General features: G+C 43.1%; 1 protein-coding gene across 2 annotated transcripts in view; it reads left to right on the top strand.

The window, feature by feature from the left end:
* Window positions 1-18,932, top strand: part of NEGR1 (neuronal growth regulator 1) — a 573,510-nt gene that overhangs the window by 110,226 nt on the left and 444,352 nt on the right. For both annotated transcript variants that reach the window (XM_081866559.1, XM_081866558.1), the window contains exon 2: window positions 14,824-15,294. In XM_081866559.1, the coding sequence (XP_081722685.1) occupies window positions 15,119-15,294 (176 nt within the window). In that variant the 5' untranslated portion in view covers window positions 14,824-15,118. The remainder of the gene's footprint in view (window positions 1-14,823; window positions 15,295-18,932) is intronic.

The raw sequence follows: 18,932 nt of genomic DNA, 5'->3' as shown, positions 1-18,932 counted from the left end.
TTACAGTTCCAGTGTTGTCTTTTCTAGATTTTGGCAACATTAAAAATGGGTTTAAACCAGAAACAAAATGTTATCTTCTTTGCAAGACTCTGATGGAATGGCAGCTGCTAGGTGACAACTGAGGGAGAGTGTCAAAAGCAGCTGGTCTCTCAGCAGAGGCAATGAAATAGCCCTGCTTCTCTTCACTGCTTCTGCTCTGCAGCCTGCATAGGAATACAAAATTGGACTTATGGTATGCATGAGAACCTTTCCAGATCCTGACTTTGCTTTAGTGCCAAACCAAACACTGCCCATCCCAGAAGCTAAGATGTGGCCCAAGAGAACTCTAGGCCAGCACTAGTTCCCCTGAACCACTCACTCTGACAACCATTGTCATCCCACCAGCAATCCCTGGGCTCCAAGCCTTCTCCCCTTGGGGTTCCGCAGCTGGTGCCTCCCACAAGCCGATCCAAATAGGCTCCGCTTGTGAACCAGACTTTAATGAACTCCCAATCCTCTTTGGGGGAACAATGCATGTTCAATGTTTCTGTGGTGCTAGGCAATTGGTGAGAGAATCAATGTATCTGAACCAGGCACAGGTGGCTGGGTGGTGGAGTTCCATATGTAGACATGCCATAAGCCACAGAATTAACTGGCAATGCTTTTATTATTTTAATAGTTTATGTTTGATTGCATTTTGCCTTGGAATCCTGTCCTCCACCCCACAACCCATCATCCATTATATATGAAGCTAACAAATGTTATGTTTGCTAGAAACCTCTATTGAAAGATAATCACTGGCTTTTCTGATGGTGATCTGAATAGTTCTGCTTCTGTTGTTTATCCTTCCTTGAATATGGTTGCGTTTTCCCTCTGCCAACAGTTGAGAAACATTATTGGAGTTCTGCTCCATTGCAAACAATGGAGGTTGTCTTTCCCTTGTATTCAAACAGAATTGCTTTCACTGGGTACATTTTTGAACCTGTTACTAATTTAGATATTAAATTCATCTAATGAAAATCAGAGGTGAATGACTTGCCAATAAATAATTTATTTGACTAATTTAGCTTGACTAATAAACAGAAGCAGATTGCATTTTTCTCCAGTGTATTAGTTATTCAAATATATTTGACAAATTTAGCATCTTGTATGAAAAATTAAACTGCATGCAGTTTATGAATATTTAAAATATGAGCTGTTTTGGTTATAATTGGGTCAGTTCCAAAGAACATGTGACAATTGGGTCGTAGATAGTCTTGACTAACGGTGACTTTGCGAGGTTATTTGATGCAGGATGAAGAGCAGGTAGTTCACATGTTTTGAGAGATTTACTAGATATCATTTCTTCTACTGAGTTAGGTTTTGAAAGGAACACATAAAACAGATGGAGCCCACTTCATTTTCAGGTCTGGCACAAATAGTTTACTATGTTAACACATGAGAAAACAGAGTATAAAACTGTTGACATATTAGGTGGCCATTTCCCCATGAATCACAGAGAGGTTCCAGGGAGAGTGAGTTCTGAACTGAATTGTACATTCCCAGCACACACTTTTCAGATTGCTGCTCAATATATCTGGTGTAGAATTTTTTTAATGATTTGCTTGTGCAGTTTTCTGATTTGGTGCAAATCTGAGGGATGGGCAGGCATTCTTCTGTTCAGAAGCTCACCAAAAAATAGTTATGAGCACAGCTGGAAAAGGAATGAAAGCATTGAGGAAGTAGTGGGCATGGTAAAGGGAGTAACAGAAAATGACAATTGACCCAGCCATCCAAAAACACCAAAAGTGTTTATATATGACCGCAAGGGAAGTAGTTTGGAGCCTGATTCTCCCCAACTTATCAGACTATTCCCATTTTGGGAAAACCCAAACTTACAGGGGAAAAGCCTCGTCACTGGTGTTGCTTGAGGGTAATATCATGTCAACTAGGTATATTAAATGGGAATGAAAGAAGCTGCAAACACACAGTAAGCTGCTGTTGAAAAACCCTTAGTGCTTTAATTGTTAATGATCTCTATGTCTATCTCTCCTATACAAATATAAATGTAAGGCTGTTGTCACTCTGTGGTTGGCAGTCATGCCAACTCCTGTGTGATAAAGGGCAGGCAGCCAAGCAAGCAGCCCTGGTGAGAGGTGGCCCAGGTTTATCAAGCCACTCCGTGAAGTGGTCTAGTGACATTTAATGAAGGGGGGGCACTTCATATATAGATTTAGCAAGCTGCAACAAAGTTTAATGGATGGGAAAGATCCTTCACACAGTGGTTTAGCAAGCTGTACTGTGAAGCTCTTCCCTCTCCTTTAAAAGTGGGTGGGGCTTGGGGTGAACTGTGAGAGGAGGAGGAGAAGCTAGGGCCAAGCTGTGCAGGAAGGGGTGGGGCAAGCTGTGAAAGGATAGGTGAGAGAGGTGGGTGAGGGGTAGAGGAAGGGGAATGATCAGGCAGGGGGAAGGCAAAGGGACTGTCAGGTAGGCAGGGCTTGCGGGCAGAGCGAGAAGGGTTAGCAGGCACACACACACATATAATAATGTACAAATATCTTTAATAATTCAACAAACAAAGTGATCATTGTCCCAGTTTCCTGTCAGTTCTTTGAATCAGTTCTTTGAATCACAGCTTATGCTGTGAGGGTACCAGGAAATTCTAAGGTCAGTAAGAATTCTGACCAATGGTCACAGCTACCAAAACAAAAGACTCCCTTGGGAGGTTGTGGACTCTCCTTCCTTGGAGGTTTTTAAGCAGAGGTTGAATGGCCATCTGTCGTGGGTGCTTTAGCTGAGATTCCTGTATTGCAGGAGATTGGACTAGATGATCCTCGGGTCTCCTTACAACTCTACAATTCTTTGATTCTATGATATCTGCCCATCCCTTGTTCTTTCCCAGGCAGCTATTTGGCAGCACAGATTTAGGAAGCATGAGATTTAGTAGACTCAGTTCTCCGAGCCGAATCTTCTGTTCCTGACATATTTATGTTTCCAGTTCTCTTTTTCGGTATATATGCAGGCACTTTTTCATGGAAATTCTGAATGCCTTTACTAAAAGGTACACTTTTGAACCATAAAATGTGACAGTGGAATTGTTTTCTATTTGCAGATACAAAATAATGGGCATTCCATGGTGTCTTATTTCTGTAGGTCCCTGACAGTTCATAATACATGCATTTATACTGAGCCCAAGCAAAATCTCATTTCCATAAAAACATGTTTTCCAGATCTTTTGTTTACATGCCCAGCAACTAAATTTTCTGTAACACTTTTGTTCAGTTTAACAATCAGCTTTGACCATGCTTACCCTGTTCAATACGATTATAGCACTTCTTATAGAAAATGTAATTGACAGTCTTTTCCTATGATAATAATGATTAAGAAATCAGGATATTGTCAAATATTGTAATCAGTGAATTCCCTTAAAATGCATTAAAGAATCCTGTTTCTTCACCTAACTTTTTAATTTTTGAGTTTTTATGGCTTGGGTCTCCAATCAAAAAGTTGATTGATTTTTGCCATCATTTATGTAAAGGGTTTCCATCAATGTCAATAGCAAATGCATGGTCAGACATCATGGATTAAGTCTGACCTTTCATAAATTCTACTTCCTCCATGTTCAAAAGGGATATTCTTTTCTGGAACATGAGAAAATGTTTAAATGCTTTCATCCATCAAAAATATTTTGTTACCGTATGGTTTGTTTGAATCCATATAGACCTGTATTCAGTCATTTTCCCCCCTAGATTTCTGTTCTTTCAGAATATAGTAATCTGACAGCAACTTAATCTAGGTTTCAACCTAATCTTACTCCACCCACAAATGCTTTTACTACATATATCTCAGTTTTTCATCCAGCAACTCAGTTTTCTGCATTTCCAGTATATTTAACTGCAAAGAGAGGGTTTAACAGCATCAGGGGTTTTTAATGTATTTCTGTGGGATATATATATAGAGAGAGATGTGCAACTAGAAAGGAGAAAGAGACACAAAAGTTTTCAATTTACATGAAAATGTTGTCCATATATGCATGGATCTTTTTGCTAAAACGGCTTTGTTTTTTGTGAAGTTCTGACACTTCTTTGGAAATATATTCTGTGGTGTCACAATGATTACTCCAACTTGAAAACGTCCCATAGACTCCATTAGTTTCGTTTCCAGTCCTGAACTGGTAGGCCCTTTTTAAAAAGAATATGTAGACATGAGAAATCTTTTACATTGGCTTTACCTATCATTTTACTTGCCTTTCATAAATATATGTAATATGCAAAATGGTTAAAATCCCTGCTGCTAATCTATGGCTCGTCTGACCATCTGTATCAACTCCTAAAAAGGTGGTACCAAAAGAAATGCCAGGTTGATCGAGCCTCCTGTTTCTAACTTGGTCAATCAGAGATCCCTGGTGTCTCTAGGTAGGACTGGAAAGATCTCCTGTCTGAAACCCTGGAGAGCCACTGCCAATCAAAGCAGACAGTATTGAACTAGATGGACCAATAATTTGACTTGGCTTCCTGGTTTGCATATAACACTAAACCATGGTTTATTAAACTGTGGTTTATTATACGATGCCTTTGTGCTATTTGTGAAGCCAGTCTTACTTTGGTTATTAACTATGGTTCAGCCCTAGTTAACATTAACAAATGTTTAGTGAAATGTGTGACCCTTAAAAGGAGCCGTTACCAGCAGCTACATAGCTCCAATTTAAGAACAGCAAAATGCTCAAATGGCTTTCAAGACTCTGGGATGTAGAAAGCCAGGGTTTAACTATGATTTATTAACTATAGTTAATGTTAACTGTTATTTAGGTATGGATGAACCAAGCCAGTATAAGGCAGCTTGCTATGTTCCTGGAGATCTGTGTGAAGCAGGTCATAAAGGCAACAGATCCCCCCACTCCACATCTCTAGCACCTACTGTCTTGTCTGCAAGTTCATAGAATCATAGAATTGTAGAGTTGGAAGGGACCCTGAGGGTGTTCTAGTCCAACCCTCTTCAATGCAATAATCTCAACTAAAGCATTCATAACAAATAGCCATCCAGTCTTTGCTTTAAAACCTTCCAAGGGAGTCGAGTCCACTGTTGAAAAGCTCTTGCCGTTGGAAAATTCTTCCTGATGCTTAGCTGGAATCTCCTTTCTTGTAACTTGAATCCATTGGTTTATGTCCTACCCTCTGGAGCAGGAGAAAACAAGCTTGCTCCCTCTTCCATGTGACAGCCCTTGAGATATTTGAAGATGGCTATCATATCTCCTCTCAGTCTCCTATTATCTGTGCTAAACATACCCAACTCCTTCAACTGTTCCTAAGCTTGGTTTCCAGACCCTTGTGTGAAAAATAATCAGGAAATGTTTATGAGGCTGAGTATAAATGGATGCTATGTATTGATCATGAAATAAGTAGTTCAAAGTCTGATCTCTTCAGCAACAGAGTGTTCACCTGCTATCAGGTGACAAATGGGAGCTACTGTAAAGTACATGCTTACATTCCTCTGCTTCTCAAAGCTGTAAGTGTAAAATAACCTGGTTAATGGGATGCTAAAACACCATAATCATTTTGGGCTTCTTCTTTTTTTAAAAAAACAAAACTTTAGCTAGCTTTGTCAAGATAAATTGATTTACAGCTTCATTCCTCAAGCACATAAAAGTATGGAGACACATACACTTACAATCAGAACAGCAGCAGGGCCTTTGAATACATTTTATTACTATTAAGAGTAATAGTTTTGCTTTTAGGCATCAAGCCTGAAGTATCATAGCGGAAATAAAAAATTGCTGCACCACTTGGGTGGCCAGATAGAGAAGAGGGTGGAGCTCCTGCAGCTTTAATAGTTAAGTGGAAGGGGAAAATCCAGCAGGCATAGCTAGTCATGCAGGCTATGCCTGATGAAATTATCTCGCGTACACTTAGCTCTTCAAGGTACTTGAGCCCCATTCTGTGCTTTTTAGTATCTTGCTACACAGGCAAAGTAAACCATTTATGCCTTAGGCTTTGTATGCATCATAGGTTTAAAGCACATTTCCCTCCCCACCCCACAAGAATCCCAGCAACTGAAGTTTGCTAAGGGTGCTGAGAAATTTAGAAGTTCTCAGGATTCTTTTTTGGGTGGAGGGGTGCTTTAAATGGTGTGCGCACACTCTTGGACACTGTCAATTGTCTAGGAAATAACTATCAAAGGAAGTGTTTCAGACTGGTAGCATAAAGTCCTCCAGCATTATCACCATCTCCTACTTAAGAGGAGGAGTGGAGATTTATTCACTAGCAAATTTATGTTCTTAGTCCTCTGTGTGTTTTTATTGTAACCCTTGTCCATTTGGGGGGCATAGTATATTATATGTCTACTCTGAATATTTATTCTTCTGCTACAGCACAACTGAGCTGATTCTGGATGTTTCCAAACTCTCTTCATTTGTGTCTCATAAAAATAGGAAGATGTAGGCTGTTAACAAGTTGACAGTATTATTGACGTATTTGGCATCGGTATTAGTACACTTCTGTCATTTGACAATTATTTCCCTTAGCAAACCATATGGTAAAGAAAATGTTTTCATTCACCCACACATGATGAACATTTTCTTGAAAGATACATGCTGTGTTTGCCATCCCACCACAGTTTGTGGAAGTCAGGAGCCCAGAGCTCCCCAAACTCCCCAATACTAGCAAGTACCAAATGCCTGTTTCAAACTTTATGGAGCTCCTGGTTTCCCACTTCCTCCTGACTCAAGAGATGTGTCTGCAAAGACAGCTGGACAGGCGTGCTCTGTTGGCAGAGTTCCTAGACTCCAGCCTCTGCTATTTCAGCATCTCATCATCTTTTACAGTGCAATCCTATGCATGTCTGCTCAGAGGTAACTGGCTATAGTATTGCTTCCTTAATGTTGTTGGGTTTTTTAATATAACATTATAGGTAATAAATCTGAAAGTCTCTCATCATTAGTCTGTAATTTTTGTAGAGATGTTTGCATTCATCTGGCTCCCTCGTTGTGCAAGCTAGCAACTAAACAACAATGCAGTGGATGGTTTTCTTAATGGTGCTTGGAAATTATGGAGTAAAGCACTTGTCCACAGAAGTGGTTTCTGCCCCCATCCTCTGAGTGCTGATTGGGTTGGTAAGATGCTTGAGAAGGTCCCAGGCCCAACCATACTCCAAGTCAATTCCAAAAATAGTGTTCAATATGAAAGTCAGCAGTCTGATATCTCAAGGGCAAATATATTGCGCTTGGTATGTTATTGACCTCTTTCTGGGTTTTGGAGCTTTCAAGGTCAGAATTAAGCTGCCATGGGGCATTCCTAGGTCATCTGAAGCTTCTTCACATATACCTAGAGCAGAGGCAGATTTGGGGCTGCATAACCAGTTCCCCACACATGGGGGAGAGTTGAGAGGGTGCCTTCCTGCCTCCTTTCCAAAGCCTAGTAATCACTTGCTTCAGGAAGGAGGTGTGAGGGTATTGAGAGGGTTCTAGAGTCCTCTCTCCACCTTCCCAAAGCCTCCTTCCTAAAGCCCAGCACCTTGCTTACCCTGCTTTGAGAAGGTATGGGCTGTGGGGACATCAAATTTTGGCCTTGCACAGGGCACCATATTACCAAGGTCCACCCTTGCCCAGAGACTGGAATGGCAAGCAGTCAGTGGTTTGATTTATCTTCATATTAGAAGATAATATTAGCTCCACAGTCACCACAAATATTGCAGTGAAGTAGGTAGGAGCCAAAGGGAGGGAAATAAATGCAGAAGACCCAGACCAAATACAGGTGGCCCAATCAGTTTCAAACTATATAATACAACATACCCTCCAGCATTTATCCAGTGAAAATAGGGACATCCCATTCCATAATGATAATATTACTATTTATACCCCACACATCTTACTGGGTTGCCCCAGCCACTCTGGGAGGCCTCCAACATATATAAAAACATAAGAAGATGTTAAACATAAAAGGGCTTCTCTATACAGTACAAGATTGCCTTCTGATGGCTTGGGGGGTCAGATAACTCAAAATCCTGCAACATTTCTCAGATGAAAATAGGGAAATCCTAACATACCCTCGAACCAGCGTTCAAAACTCCCATTGTTCTAGGTGCATTTAGCAACAGGGAATTTCATTAGTGTAAGCAGTTTCGGAGCTCTTGGCGTAGTACTGCGCCTAAGATTTCAGATTAAAACTGCAGAGTGGAAGGAAATGAGGTCCTTTTTCTGCCTCCTCACTTCCAGCTACTCTCTGAAGACTGGAGAAGAGACCCTCTTAAGAATATTAGGGGAGTGGGCAGAGGAAGGACTAGACTATGTAAAAAATGAACATAATATTTTAGCTGCAGTTCATTCCTTTTCAGCTTTGTATTCTTGTTATAAAAAAAGCACTCCTAGACATTCCATTGTTGCGCCCATAACCTAGGTTTAAGGCGCCATTTAGCTCCTATCTTTCATATCTCAGTTCCTATCACTGCTTCCACCATTTCTCCAATGAAAATAGGGACATCCTAAGCCTGGCCCTCCAGCTGTTTTGGGACTACAATTCCCATCATCCCTGACCACTGGTCCTGTTAGCTAGGGATGATGGGAGTTGTAGTCCCAAAACAGCTGGAGGGCCAAGTTTGGCCACACCTGTAGGGAAAGCGGGACATTATGGGATCAAATCAGAAACTGGGACGGCTTCTCAAAATCAGTGACATCCCTGGGAAATAGGGACAGTTGAAGGGTTTGATACAATATTGAGCTATGTATCTGAGCTGTAACATATCTTCCTGCAACTAAGGAGCAGCTATAGCTGTTTGCTATACAAATGAATTTATGGCATTTTTACACATTTGGTGGTCCAATGCTCTCCTCTAAGAATGGGAGGCCTGGAAAAATGACTGCTATAGGAAACAGTTACCAGTACAAACAAATGTCGAATGGTCTGATTACAGGTGGAGCACACAAATCTCCCTTTCATCAAAGGGGATAATTTTAGCTTCAGCCCCCTCCCCAATCAAATGTCTTGCTTCCTTCTAGTTAGTAACTTACCCAGTTTGTGAGAAGAAGCCTCTTATTGATCTCTGTAGTAATTATTTTTGAAGGATTCTTGAGATGCCAACTTGTTTAATGCCAAGTAGGGAGGAAGGAGAGGGGGGAGGAGAAGTGAAACAGCTGCTTTGTGAGGTTTCTCTTCTTCCCTGTGTATGTATTCAGGCATGCAAAGCAAACTTCTTTGTTGCCTTCAGACTCCTAGAAAACAGATCTGGATAAAAGACCTCCGTCTCCAGAACACTATTGATCGGCATAACTGCTATTGACTCTTGACCTGCATTTTTCATTGATCTGAAAATGGCCCCCAATGGCAGGCGGATATGAATCTTAAAAATGAATGAAATAAAACATTTCCTCTTCCTCTTATTGTTATTGTTGATCAAGTGTCCAAATAACTCTTGGGGAATCGAACATGTATTAGCGTGGGAAATAGCAAGATAGATAGATAGATAGATAGATAGATAGATAGATAGATAGATAGATATTCTTACCTGGGGCAATCGTACGCATATTTCCTGACAGCTAAGTTCCATGATGCTCAATGAGCCAGTTGTGTGGGCATAGAATTGCAGCCTCAATGAAAGGGAAATGGAGGCTGGGGTGAAGCTACTCATTCATTTCCCTGTTTGTTTTCTCTGAAAGTGAAAAATGCCATGCTTCCTTTTGTTTACTGTTTATAAATTACTATCACATCTACTCCACTTCCCACACATACAAAAAAAAGGCCAATAATCATTTTAGTCTGTTTGTTTGAATTTGTAATGATGCAGCAGAAAAGCCTGTTGGATCAGGCCAATGGCTCATCTAGTCCCACATTTTATTCTCAGAGTGGCTAACCACATGCCTATGGGAAGCACTCAAGCAGGACTGAACACAGGATGACTCTCCCCTCCTGTGGTTTCCAGCAACTGCCGTTCAGAAGGATGCTGCCTCTGAGTACGGAGACAGAGCATAGCCACTGAGAACCTTATCCTCCATGAACTTGTCTTATAACCTTTTAAAACCATCTTGAGTTGGTGACTATCACTGCCTCCTGTGACAGGGAGTTCCATAGTTTAATTATGTGCCGTTTAGAGAAGGGCTTTCTTTTATCTGTGCTGAATCATCCAACATTTAGCTTCCCTGGATGTCAATGAGTTCCAGCATTACGAGAGAGAAATGGTTAGGAGAAACTAGTACCAAAAAAAAAAAAAAAAAAAATATGAAGGAAAACACAATTGCCAATCATTTAGGCCAAGAGCAATCTTCCTCAGAAGGAGGGAAAGTGACTATTCCGTGGAAAATTCAGCTTCCTTGAAAAAGGTTTTCATACTGAAAAGTGAAAACCTGAAAAGTGAAAAATGATTCTGTTTAATTCCTGAAAACACTGTAAAAATAATACAGGAATACAGGGAAATGTAATTGTACACATAATAACCTATACTGCAGTTAGATTCTGCTGTCAGAGTTCCTGGGGAAACCCAGCCAGATGGGTGTGGTATAAACAATAAATTGTTGTTGTTGTTCTCTTGGCATACTCATTTCATGATATATGAAGTTCCTAATGTTAATTGTTTTATACTTAAGGATTCAAAGCATTTAAGCCTTCTCTTGCCTTATACAACTTCCTGAGTTGTTAAGATTAAAATACTTGATTCCCATCTGTTCCCCAGCCATCCTCCATTTAATCACACCAACATGTACCTGCAGGAAAAGCATGCAAAATATTTCATTTCTCTTTAACAAGTTTATCAATGAGCCCCTGGGAGGTGGGGAGTGGAAAGAGGCAGACAATTATTTCTTGTAGTTGTCTGTGATCTATTGACAAATGCCTGTATTAATATATAGTCAGCTTGCATCTTTATACCACAGGCCTTAGAATTTTGACTAGGAACTGGGAATCAACATAAACATGTACAACTGTTGCTTTTGCATCATCTAAGTCCCAGCATTGCTTACCCCATCAGCTCTCCAGGTGTCTTAGTAGGCCTCCATAGAAGATGGAGCATAATCCCTAAGGGAGGGATCAGAATGAATGTCCATCTAGAAGAGTTGGTTTTGATATCCCGCCTTTCACTCCCTTTTTAATGAGTCTCAAAGTAGCTAACATTCTCCTTTCCCTTCCTCCCCCACAACAAACACTCTGTGAGGTGAGTGGGGCTGAGAGACTTCAGAGAAGTGTGACTGGCCCAAGGTCACCCAGCAGCTGCATGTGGAGGAGCGGAGACGCTAACCCGGTTCCCCAGATTACGAGACTACCGCTCTTAACCACTACACCACACTGGCTCTAATCTAGCATCCTCTCACAGTGGTAAGCCCAATGTCTATGGGAAGCCCACTAGCAGGACCTGGGCAAGCAGGAAGGACTCCTGAGGCTCAAGAACAGGAATGGGGAAACTCTGGCCTATGGATCTAATTGGGCTCACTGGGTTTCCCCATTTCACCAAGCAGGTACTGCTGTACATGTGACATCATCAGGAATGGGACAGTTAGTTCCAACAATATCATTGTGTACTTCCTCCAGGATTTTGAATACAAACTGCTTCCTCTGGAAAGGGGTAAGTGCTCTGTTTTGGGGAGCATTTTCCCCTTTGCAAAGACTTTAAAGGTGGTTCCAGGGAGTTTCTTTGAAGTGTGTTCCTAGTGTCAACCAGCTGACCGAAGATACTCTTTCATTGCCAAAGGAGCTTGTTGTAACCACCAATCAGTTGTTCCGTGCTTACAGCAGCCTCCTTTGGACTTTGGCAGGTGTCAATCACCTGGTGTCATTATGATGACAGGTGATTGGCAGGTAGTCATTTTGACTCACTTGTCAAAGTTAGCCTGTGTGGGATAAGGGAGATACCAACCAGATTCCTCAACCTTGTGCAAGATATATGTTACTCTGCAGCTGCTTCTTTTTTATTTCTGCTGCTGCTGCTGCTGCTGCTGCTGCTGCTTCTTCTTCTTCTTCTTCTTCTTCTTCTTCTTCTTCTTCTGTTGTTGTTGTTGTTGTTGTTGTTGTTGTTGTTGTTGTTGTTTAAACAAAAAACAAAGCTACTGAAGCAGTTGTGAGTGAGCAAAGGACATATGGAAAGCGGCTGCTCAATAATCCTTTCTCTTTTGATCCTTTTCCTGTTAAAATCACTCTTGTATTAGCTAATTCCATCGGGGAGAGAACGTAAGGCTTATCCATATCTTCCCTGGATCTTTCTTGCTATAGGTGAAAAAGCAGCTAGAGAGTAAGGTAATTCTGAGATGGAAACAACTGTCGGAAGGAACAGAGCACAGTCTTTTCCTGTTTAGATAAAGCCTGCTCTAGGCTGCTATGGGTTTAAATGAAACTTCTATGGAGGAAACAGACAGAAATCTAGTATGTGGTTGAAGCGTCAGAAGAGAAGATGGATGGGACAAAATACTGAGCATGATTTCCCAAATATTGACCATGGTTTTCCAAACACTGACCATGGTTTCCCAAGCTTCAGAGTTCTTGGTGAGCTTACAAAGTTGTCATCAACCCCAGCCCAAATTCCTAGGAATATAAATGAAACAAAGTCAAGAAATATAAATATATTACCAAAGTTTATTAATCACCCATCACTGTCACTAGGAATCATAAAATGAAAAGAAAACCAAACATTAAATTCCCAAGGAAGGTACACTCTGTACGTGCCCATGCCCTTTATTTCTGAGGTCCATAGTTCCTAATGAAAATTTTCACACTATACCTCATAATGTTCTTTTCCACCCCTTTTAACCCTGTTTCAACCTCTAGATCCTTAGCCAGTCGCTGCAGAGTCCTTGAATATCCGGTTAAGCTAAATGGGTTACTGGGGTCCTTGCCAACCCTGTACACTGGGATTTTGCCAGAAAAGGGTACTACTAAAATGGTCAAAATAGTGTCTTTGTTAAATAAATAGCCCTAACTATGTTAAAAATAAAAATTGTTGTGGCTTTGTTGTGGCAGGGTGACCTGGAATTAAATCTATTTTAATTGTACAAACCTAAAGTTTTGGTAGGATCTTGAAACCCTCCTGAAAAATACCAGTAGCCTGGAGATGCTGTTACTTCAGATCAAATTATTGCCCAGCTGTTCATCTGGTCACAGTGCAAAGCAGGGCCTAACTGGTAGTAGCACCTATCCTGTGGAACAACTTTCCAGCAGAGAATATGCAGGCACTGATGCTGGATGGCTTCCCCTGAAAGTGAAAAATGCCCTATTTTAACAGGCTCCCCCCCCCCGCCCCCTGTTCTGCTATTGACTCCCACCTACTGTTTTGATTTGGGTTTTTGGATTTTATAGGATTATATTGTATTGCATTGGGTTTTAGATGTAAACTGCTTTGGTAATGCATAATGGAAGGGGGGGAGCAGTATAGAACTCTTTAAAAATACAAATGAAAAATACAAACCAAGTGTATTCCCTGACTCATCGAGTCCCCAAGTACAGTGGTACCTCGGGTTACATACACTTCAGGTTACATACGCTTCAGGTTACAGACTCCGTTAACCCAGAAATAGTGCTTCAGGTTAAGAACTTTGCTTCAGGATGAGAACAGAAATCGTGCTCCGGCTGCACAGCGGCAGCAGAAGGCCCTATTAGCTAAAGTGGTGCTTCAGGTTAAAAACAGTTTCAGGTTAAGAACAGACCTCTGGAATGAATTAAGTACTTAACCCAAGGTACCACTGTATTGATGGGTTGCACACACTCAATTGTCTCCACTTCCAGAGTTTGACACACTGACGTTATTTGTGACTTATGAGAGTGAGACACTTAGAGATGGGGTACTAAGGGATAATAAGCAGCGTGAGTGTGTTAATATTAAGTAAGAGATCAGCAAGGGTGGGATGTGGTCAGTTTTAGAAGCTGACAGCAACAGTTCTGCACATCTTGATTCTGCAGGAAGATCTCGCCACGATCTCTCATTGACTTTTCAGGGGCCTTCAGTTCCACTGGGGTGTTGAATTGAGCAACATCAAAGGGCCCTGCGGTTCAAAACCCACATCTTTAAGGGTTTCCCTTCTGCCTTCTGAACTTGCTTCTGCAGCCAGAGAGCCCTTCCCTTTCCTGGTGTGTGCATGAGGGAATTGAGGGGTGGTGGTCTGCCAAAGGAGAAGGGCGACCCCACATTCAAGCAACCCCCCCCTTTTTTTAAAGAGATGTCACTTGTGTGAAGGCGATCTGGTGAAACCAGAGCAAGGCAAGAGTGGTCACACTCACCCTGTCCCCCAAATTCAGAGCGGGCTAAGTTTTAAAGGGAGCGGATGTTCAGAGAAGGAAGCTTTGAGCTTGAATGAATGGAAAGGAGGAGATGGAAGGGGAGGAGATGGAAGAGATACAAGCAACTGGAGCTCTTGAAAAGAAAATCGGTGTCTGTGTGTGTGTGTGTGTGTGTGTGTGTGTGTGTGTGTGTGTCTTCCACATACGCGAGCTCGCTATCTGGCTGCAATCAATGCCTTTAATTGATGCTTTCTTGCCATCGCGGTGCCCCTTCACTCTCTTCTGTTGCTTGCGTGTGCGTGTGTGTTTTCTTTTCCCCTCTGCCATATATATTTTGTGTGGTGTGTGTGTGTGTGTGTGATTTTCCCACCAACGCCACCATCCCCTCCCCTCTCTCCCTCTCTGCTCCAGCAGCACCAGCACCAGCCACCAGGACAAGTTGCTACGGAAACGGCTGCATGGCAACCGGCTCAGAGCCTGGGGTCCGTCTGCTGCTGCTGCTGCCGCTGCTGCTTCTGCCGCCGCCGCCGCCGCCGCCGCCGCTTGTGTGGCTGCCTCATTCTCCCGCGCGCTTCCCTCCTCGCTAGATGGTGTGCGAGACACCCGAGACTAGACACGCTCCGGACGCGGGCAGCGAGAAGCGGCGAGGAGCGAGAGGAGGAGAGGCGGCGCGAGGAGCGAGCGGAGGGAGGCGGCAGAAGGCGAAGGCGAAGCCGGCACAGGCAGCAGCAGCGGCGGCCGGACGAGAAGAGGCGAGAGGCGACGAGCGAGTCCGGGACGCTCTGCCGCTCGCCCGAGACCTGAGGAGAAGAAGAAGAAGGAGAGGAGGCGGAGGAGGCGACGACGATTTCCCGCCCGCCCGCGCGCGCGCGCCTTTTTTTCCCCCTTCCCTTTTTCCTTCTGAGGGGAGACGAGCCCAGAGCCCAGAGCCCGACGCCGAGCCGGAGCGCAGCGCAGCTTCTCCCTCCGAAGCAGGCATGGACATGATGCCTCTGGTCCAGGGCGCTTGTTGCTCCAACCAGTGGCTGGCCGCGCTGCTGCTGAGCCTCTGCTGCCTGCTGCCCTCCTGCCTGCCCGCCGGGCCAAGTGTGGACTTCCCCGGGACGGCCGTGGACAACCTGGTGGTCAGGAAAGGCGAGACGGCGGTGCTGAGGTAGGGCTCGCCTCAGCTGCCGCTGCTCTCCGGCTCAGGGCGGCGCGCGGCGGCGGCAGAGGGCGGGAAAATAACGTGTGAGGGGCTGTGTGTCGTGTTGTGTTTCTCAACCCCCTCATGCTCCGCTGGAGAAGTCCTGGCTCCGCGGGGGCTACACCCAAAAAATGGGTCCGAGCCGTGGAGTTGCTGGGCAAAGAGAGAGAGAAAGAGAGAGGAGGCTCCATCCCATGTGGAAACTCATGGAGCCCCTCGGAGTTTGGTTCCCTCCCGCCTCTCCCCCCCCCCCCCCGCACTTGTGGCGTTGAAAGGTGTCCTCCTCTCCCCACCGAAATGCCCCTCTTGGCGGGACTTTCAGCGGAACTTTAGCATCGCCTTTGTGTTACTCGGTGGGCTCTTTGGAGTGAGTCTTCCTCCCTTGCTCCCTCTGTGGTGTTTTTTTTTTTATATTATTATTATTATTCCCTTTCTCGTGGATTTGCAATTAGCTCTCTCCCCGGAATTACTTCGCAGCTTCTTCCTCAGGCGTGCTTCTTCTCTCAGCTCCTTGTTAAGCCTCTGAAAGCTGTAATGGCTCATCAGAGAACAGCGAACCCCCCCCCCACCTCGCACGCTCTCCCTCCCTCCCCCCCCCCCCGCCGCGTCCCCAGCTTCGCGGGCGAAGTGGCTGCAGTGCAGACTGAGCCTTGTGTGTGCGCGGTGCGAAATATCTCATCTGAGCAGAAATGTTGGAAGTTGGTGCCCAGCAGAGCGATCCGAGTGATGCTTAAAACTCCACCCCCCCCCCCCCCCCCGTTCTTCAGAGCCTCCCTCCCTCTGGCGCTTGAAACTCCCGTCCAGATGCTTGCTGCATTATCACTGACAGTGCAGTTCCACGCATCTGACTGCTACGGTATGGGATATGTAGATTTCTCGAGAGATCTGATCCAGGGATCCATCTGTACCAAGTACCAAGCAATGCATACCGCAGTGTATTAACTAACACACACACACTTCTTCCTTTTTTCTGCCTGGGAGAGGTGCCTGTATTCTGATGTTTAATTGGACCATTTCCCCCCAAGCCCTGATCTATGCTGCAAAATAAAGGAGCTCCTGTTCTTCCTTTAAAAAACAAAACAAAACAGAGAGAGAGCTTTGCGTGTGGAGATGATTTAAGAGCACACATTGCCACTTGTCTTGTAAATGCAGAGCCCCGTGCCCAATTAGTTGACGTTGTGAAACTGTAGAGAATAAGCAGACAGTTTGGTAACGGAAAGATCCAAAGGGATGCGGGGGGGGGGGGGTTGGACTCTGTACCTCAGCAGCAGATGAATGCAAAAGGCCCTTACTTGCCTTTGGAACGCTAAGTTTGTTCAAAGAAGTTGGAATGGGAATCACTGATGCTCGACTTAATTTCTTTGGGATAGGGCTTGATGTTTGTAACAGGATCTGCAGTGCAACCTTCCTATGCCTGCAATATAGCACTGCTCAGCAGTAACAGTTCACTGAGGATACAGATACACTCCACTTCAGGTTCTTGGCATTTTCATGGCGATTTTCATAGGAGGATGTTGATGTGTATTAATTACTTTTTCAAATATACATATTTCTGCCACCAGAAGATTGCACGGTTTACAGCAGTTTTGCGATTCCTTCCTTTTTAACAACGTTTCCATTTCATAACAACCCACTTGGCTAGTGGAGAATTTGTTTACCAGTAGCAGTCTATCGTCTATGCATCCCTCCCAGCGCCCCCCCCAACTGGCTTAATTAGTCACCTGTTTTAATTTGTGCCTCCCCAGCCCCCAGCTTAATTTTTAGTGGTCGCATTTTGCACATTGCCAGGACAATTCTCTAGGGTGTGTGTGAAGGGAGGGGAGCGATTGTATGGTTTTTCTTACTACTTAGAATAAGTACAAAGATTCCTACTTCTTGTTTCTTACATGTTCATAGGTTAGTCTCTGCAGCAGTTTTAACCATGAACGATGTGGTTATAAATTGTGTTGCTTGCTGATAGTGAATTAGATTCGTAAACTAACTTCATCAGAATCCTTGGTTTTCACTTATACAGTACTGCAAAGCTCTTGCCATATATTTATTGCAGAAGATACTGTTTCATTGTTTCAAACTGTGGCAGGGGCAGCCCAGCCCTATTTATTTCCCTGACTGTTCTCATGTGGTGGATGCTGAGAACACATTCAATGTTTATGCACCACTGGTTGACATATTTTTCATCTGTAGTAATATGCTGTAGTTACAGTCCATGGTTTTAGAATACATTGGAATTTACTCTTGTTGGTTTCCCATGCTGCAGACAGAAAGTAAATGCAACCCTAGTCTCTTTCTTTATTTGCATTGCCTCCAATGTAAAGACAGCCAAGGATCAGAGTTGATGAGCTGAGTTTTCCCATTCATGCTAGGATGCAAACCAGTGCTAGTGGGCAGTGTGAATCCTTCGTACATATTTTCAAAGAAATCCAATGAATTCAGAACTAAGCAACCGATGGTGCCTTTTCACACCTAGAATTAAATGTGTATGTTATCACTGTAACATATGTATTTCTCCAAGGCCTGGCTATGACGCGGAATACATTACATAAATGCAATAGGACTTTTATGGCAAAGCAATTCTTCCCGTCTTGTAAGTGGGGGAGCATGAATAGCAGCTTTTAAAATAAAATTCCACCGAGAATAGAATGCACTATACATTATTTTACCAGAGAAAGCAAAATGCATTACTGATCTACTGGGCACAGAAGAGCAAAGGCAATATTAATGTTGTTAAAATTCCTTGAACGTTTCTTAAGGAACGCCACATTTTGTGGAATGAAATACATTCCCCTTGGTATCTGTCGTGCAAGCAAAGTTTACTTCAGTGGAGCCCAATTTTCAAGGAAAGTTGATAGGAAACAGAGCAGCAACTTAGCCATTTGATGCAGACTTCCTAGTCATTCTCTGGAATCTTGTCCCTACGGGTTATGCACAGCTTTTATTTAATGCATAAAACCCAGAACACTTAAATTAATGAAAATCTACAAGAAAATGCTTTTTAGGTGTCGTATTTGGGAAGCAGCCTTCTGCAAACACAGACAAGGAATGCAGAGTACATATTGCAGCTGTTTTAATGGCTCTGTTGATTTGTTCACAGGTAGTAGCTAGTGTATTTTCTTCCACTTACCCAAGACTAGAGTGTGATGGTTGGGATTAATGCATATTGCTCTGCATAAAGAAATGTATATAAATATAAGGTGATACTGTATCACATATTTTTAACACTGTGATTCTGTATACAAACAACTATGTTTTATAAGGTTCATGCAAATATTTTGATTCTCAGAGTCAAACTGTATTTTCATGTTTAAAAAGAAATATTTTGTGTGGCCAGGGGTCCCCAAAGGAACTACACGCTTAAAATATTGCAATCAAGAAACTTCTAATTTGAAGACTTAAATCATCCAGTATAACTGCTGGTGGCTAATATTAAAGGTCAAGTGTTGGGATCTCTGAGTCATCCTTTCAGTGTTTGAGTCAGCAGTTTTGTTGTTTAATGAAAGGACGATTATGTTAATAAGGATGATATACAGGTGTTTTAATTATCTGACTGCTGAACTGTTGAAAAAACATTACCAGTTAGGCATTTTAGCTGAGATGCTATAGGGATG

Source organism: Podarcis erhardii (assembly GCF_964252035.2).
Source record: "Podarcis erhardii genome assembly, chromosome: 6".
Taxonomy (NCBI): Eukaryota; Metazoa; Chordata; class Lepidosauria; order Squamata; family Lacertidae; genus Podarcis; species Podarcis erhardii.
This window is presented reverse-complemented; position numbering and strand designations above follow the sequence as displayed.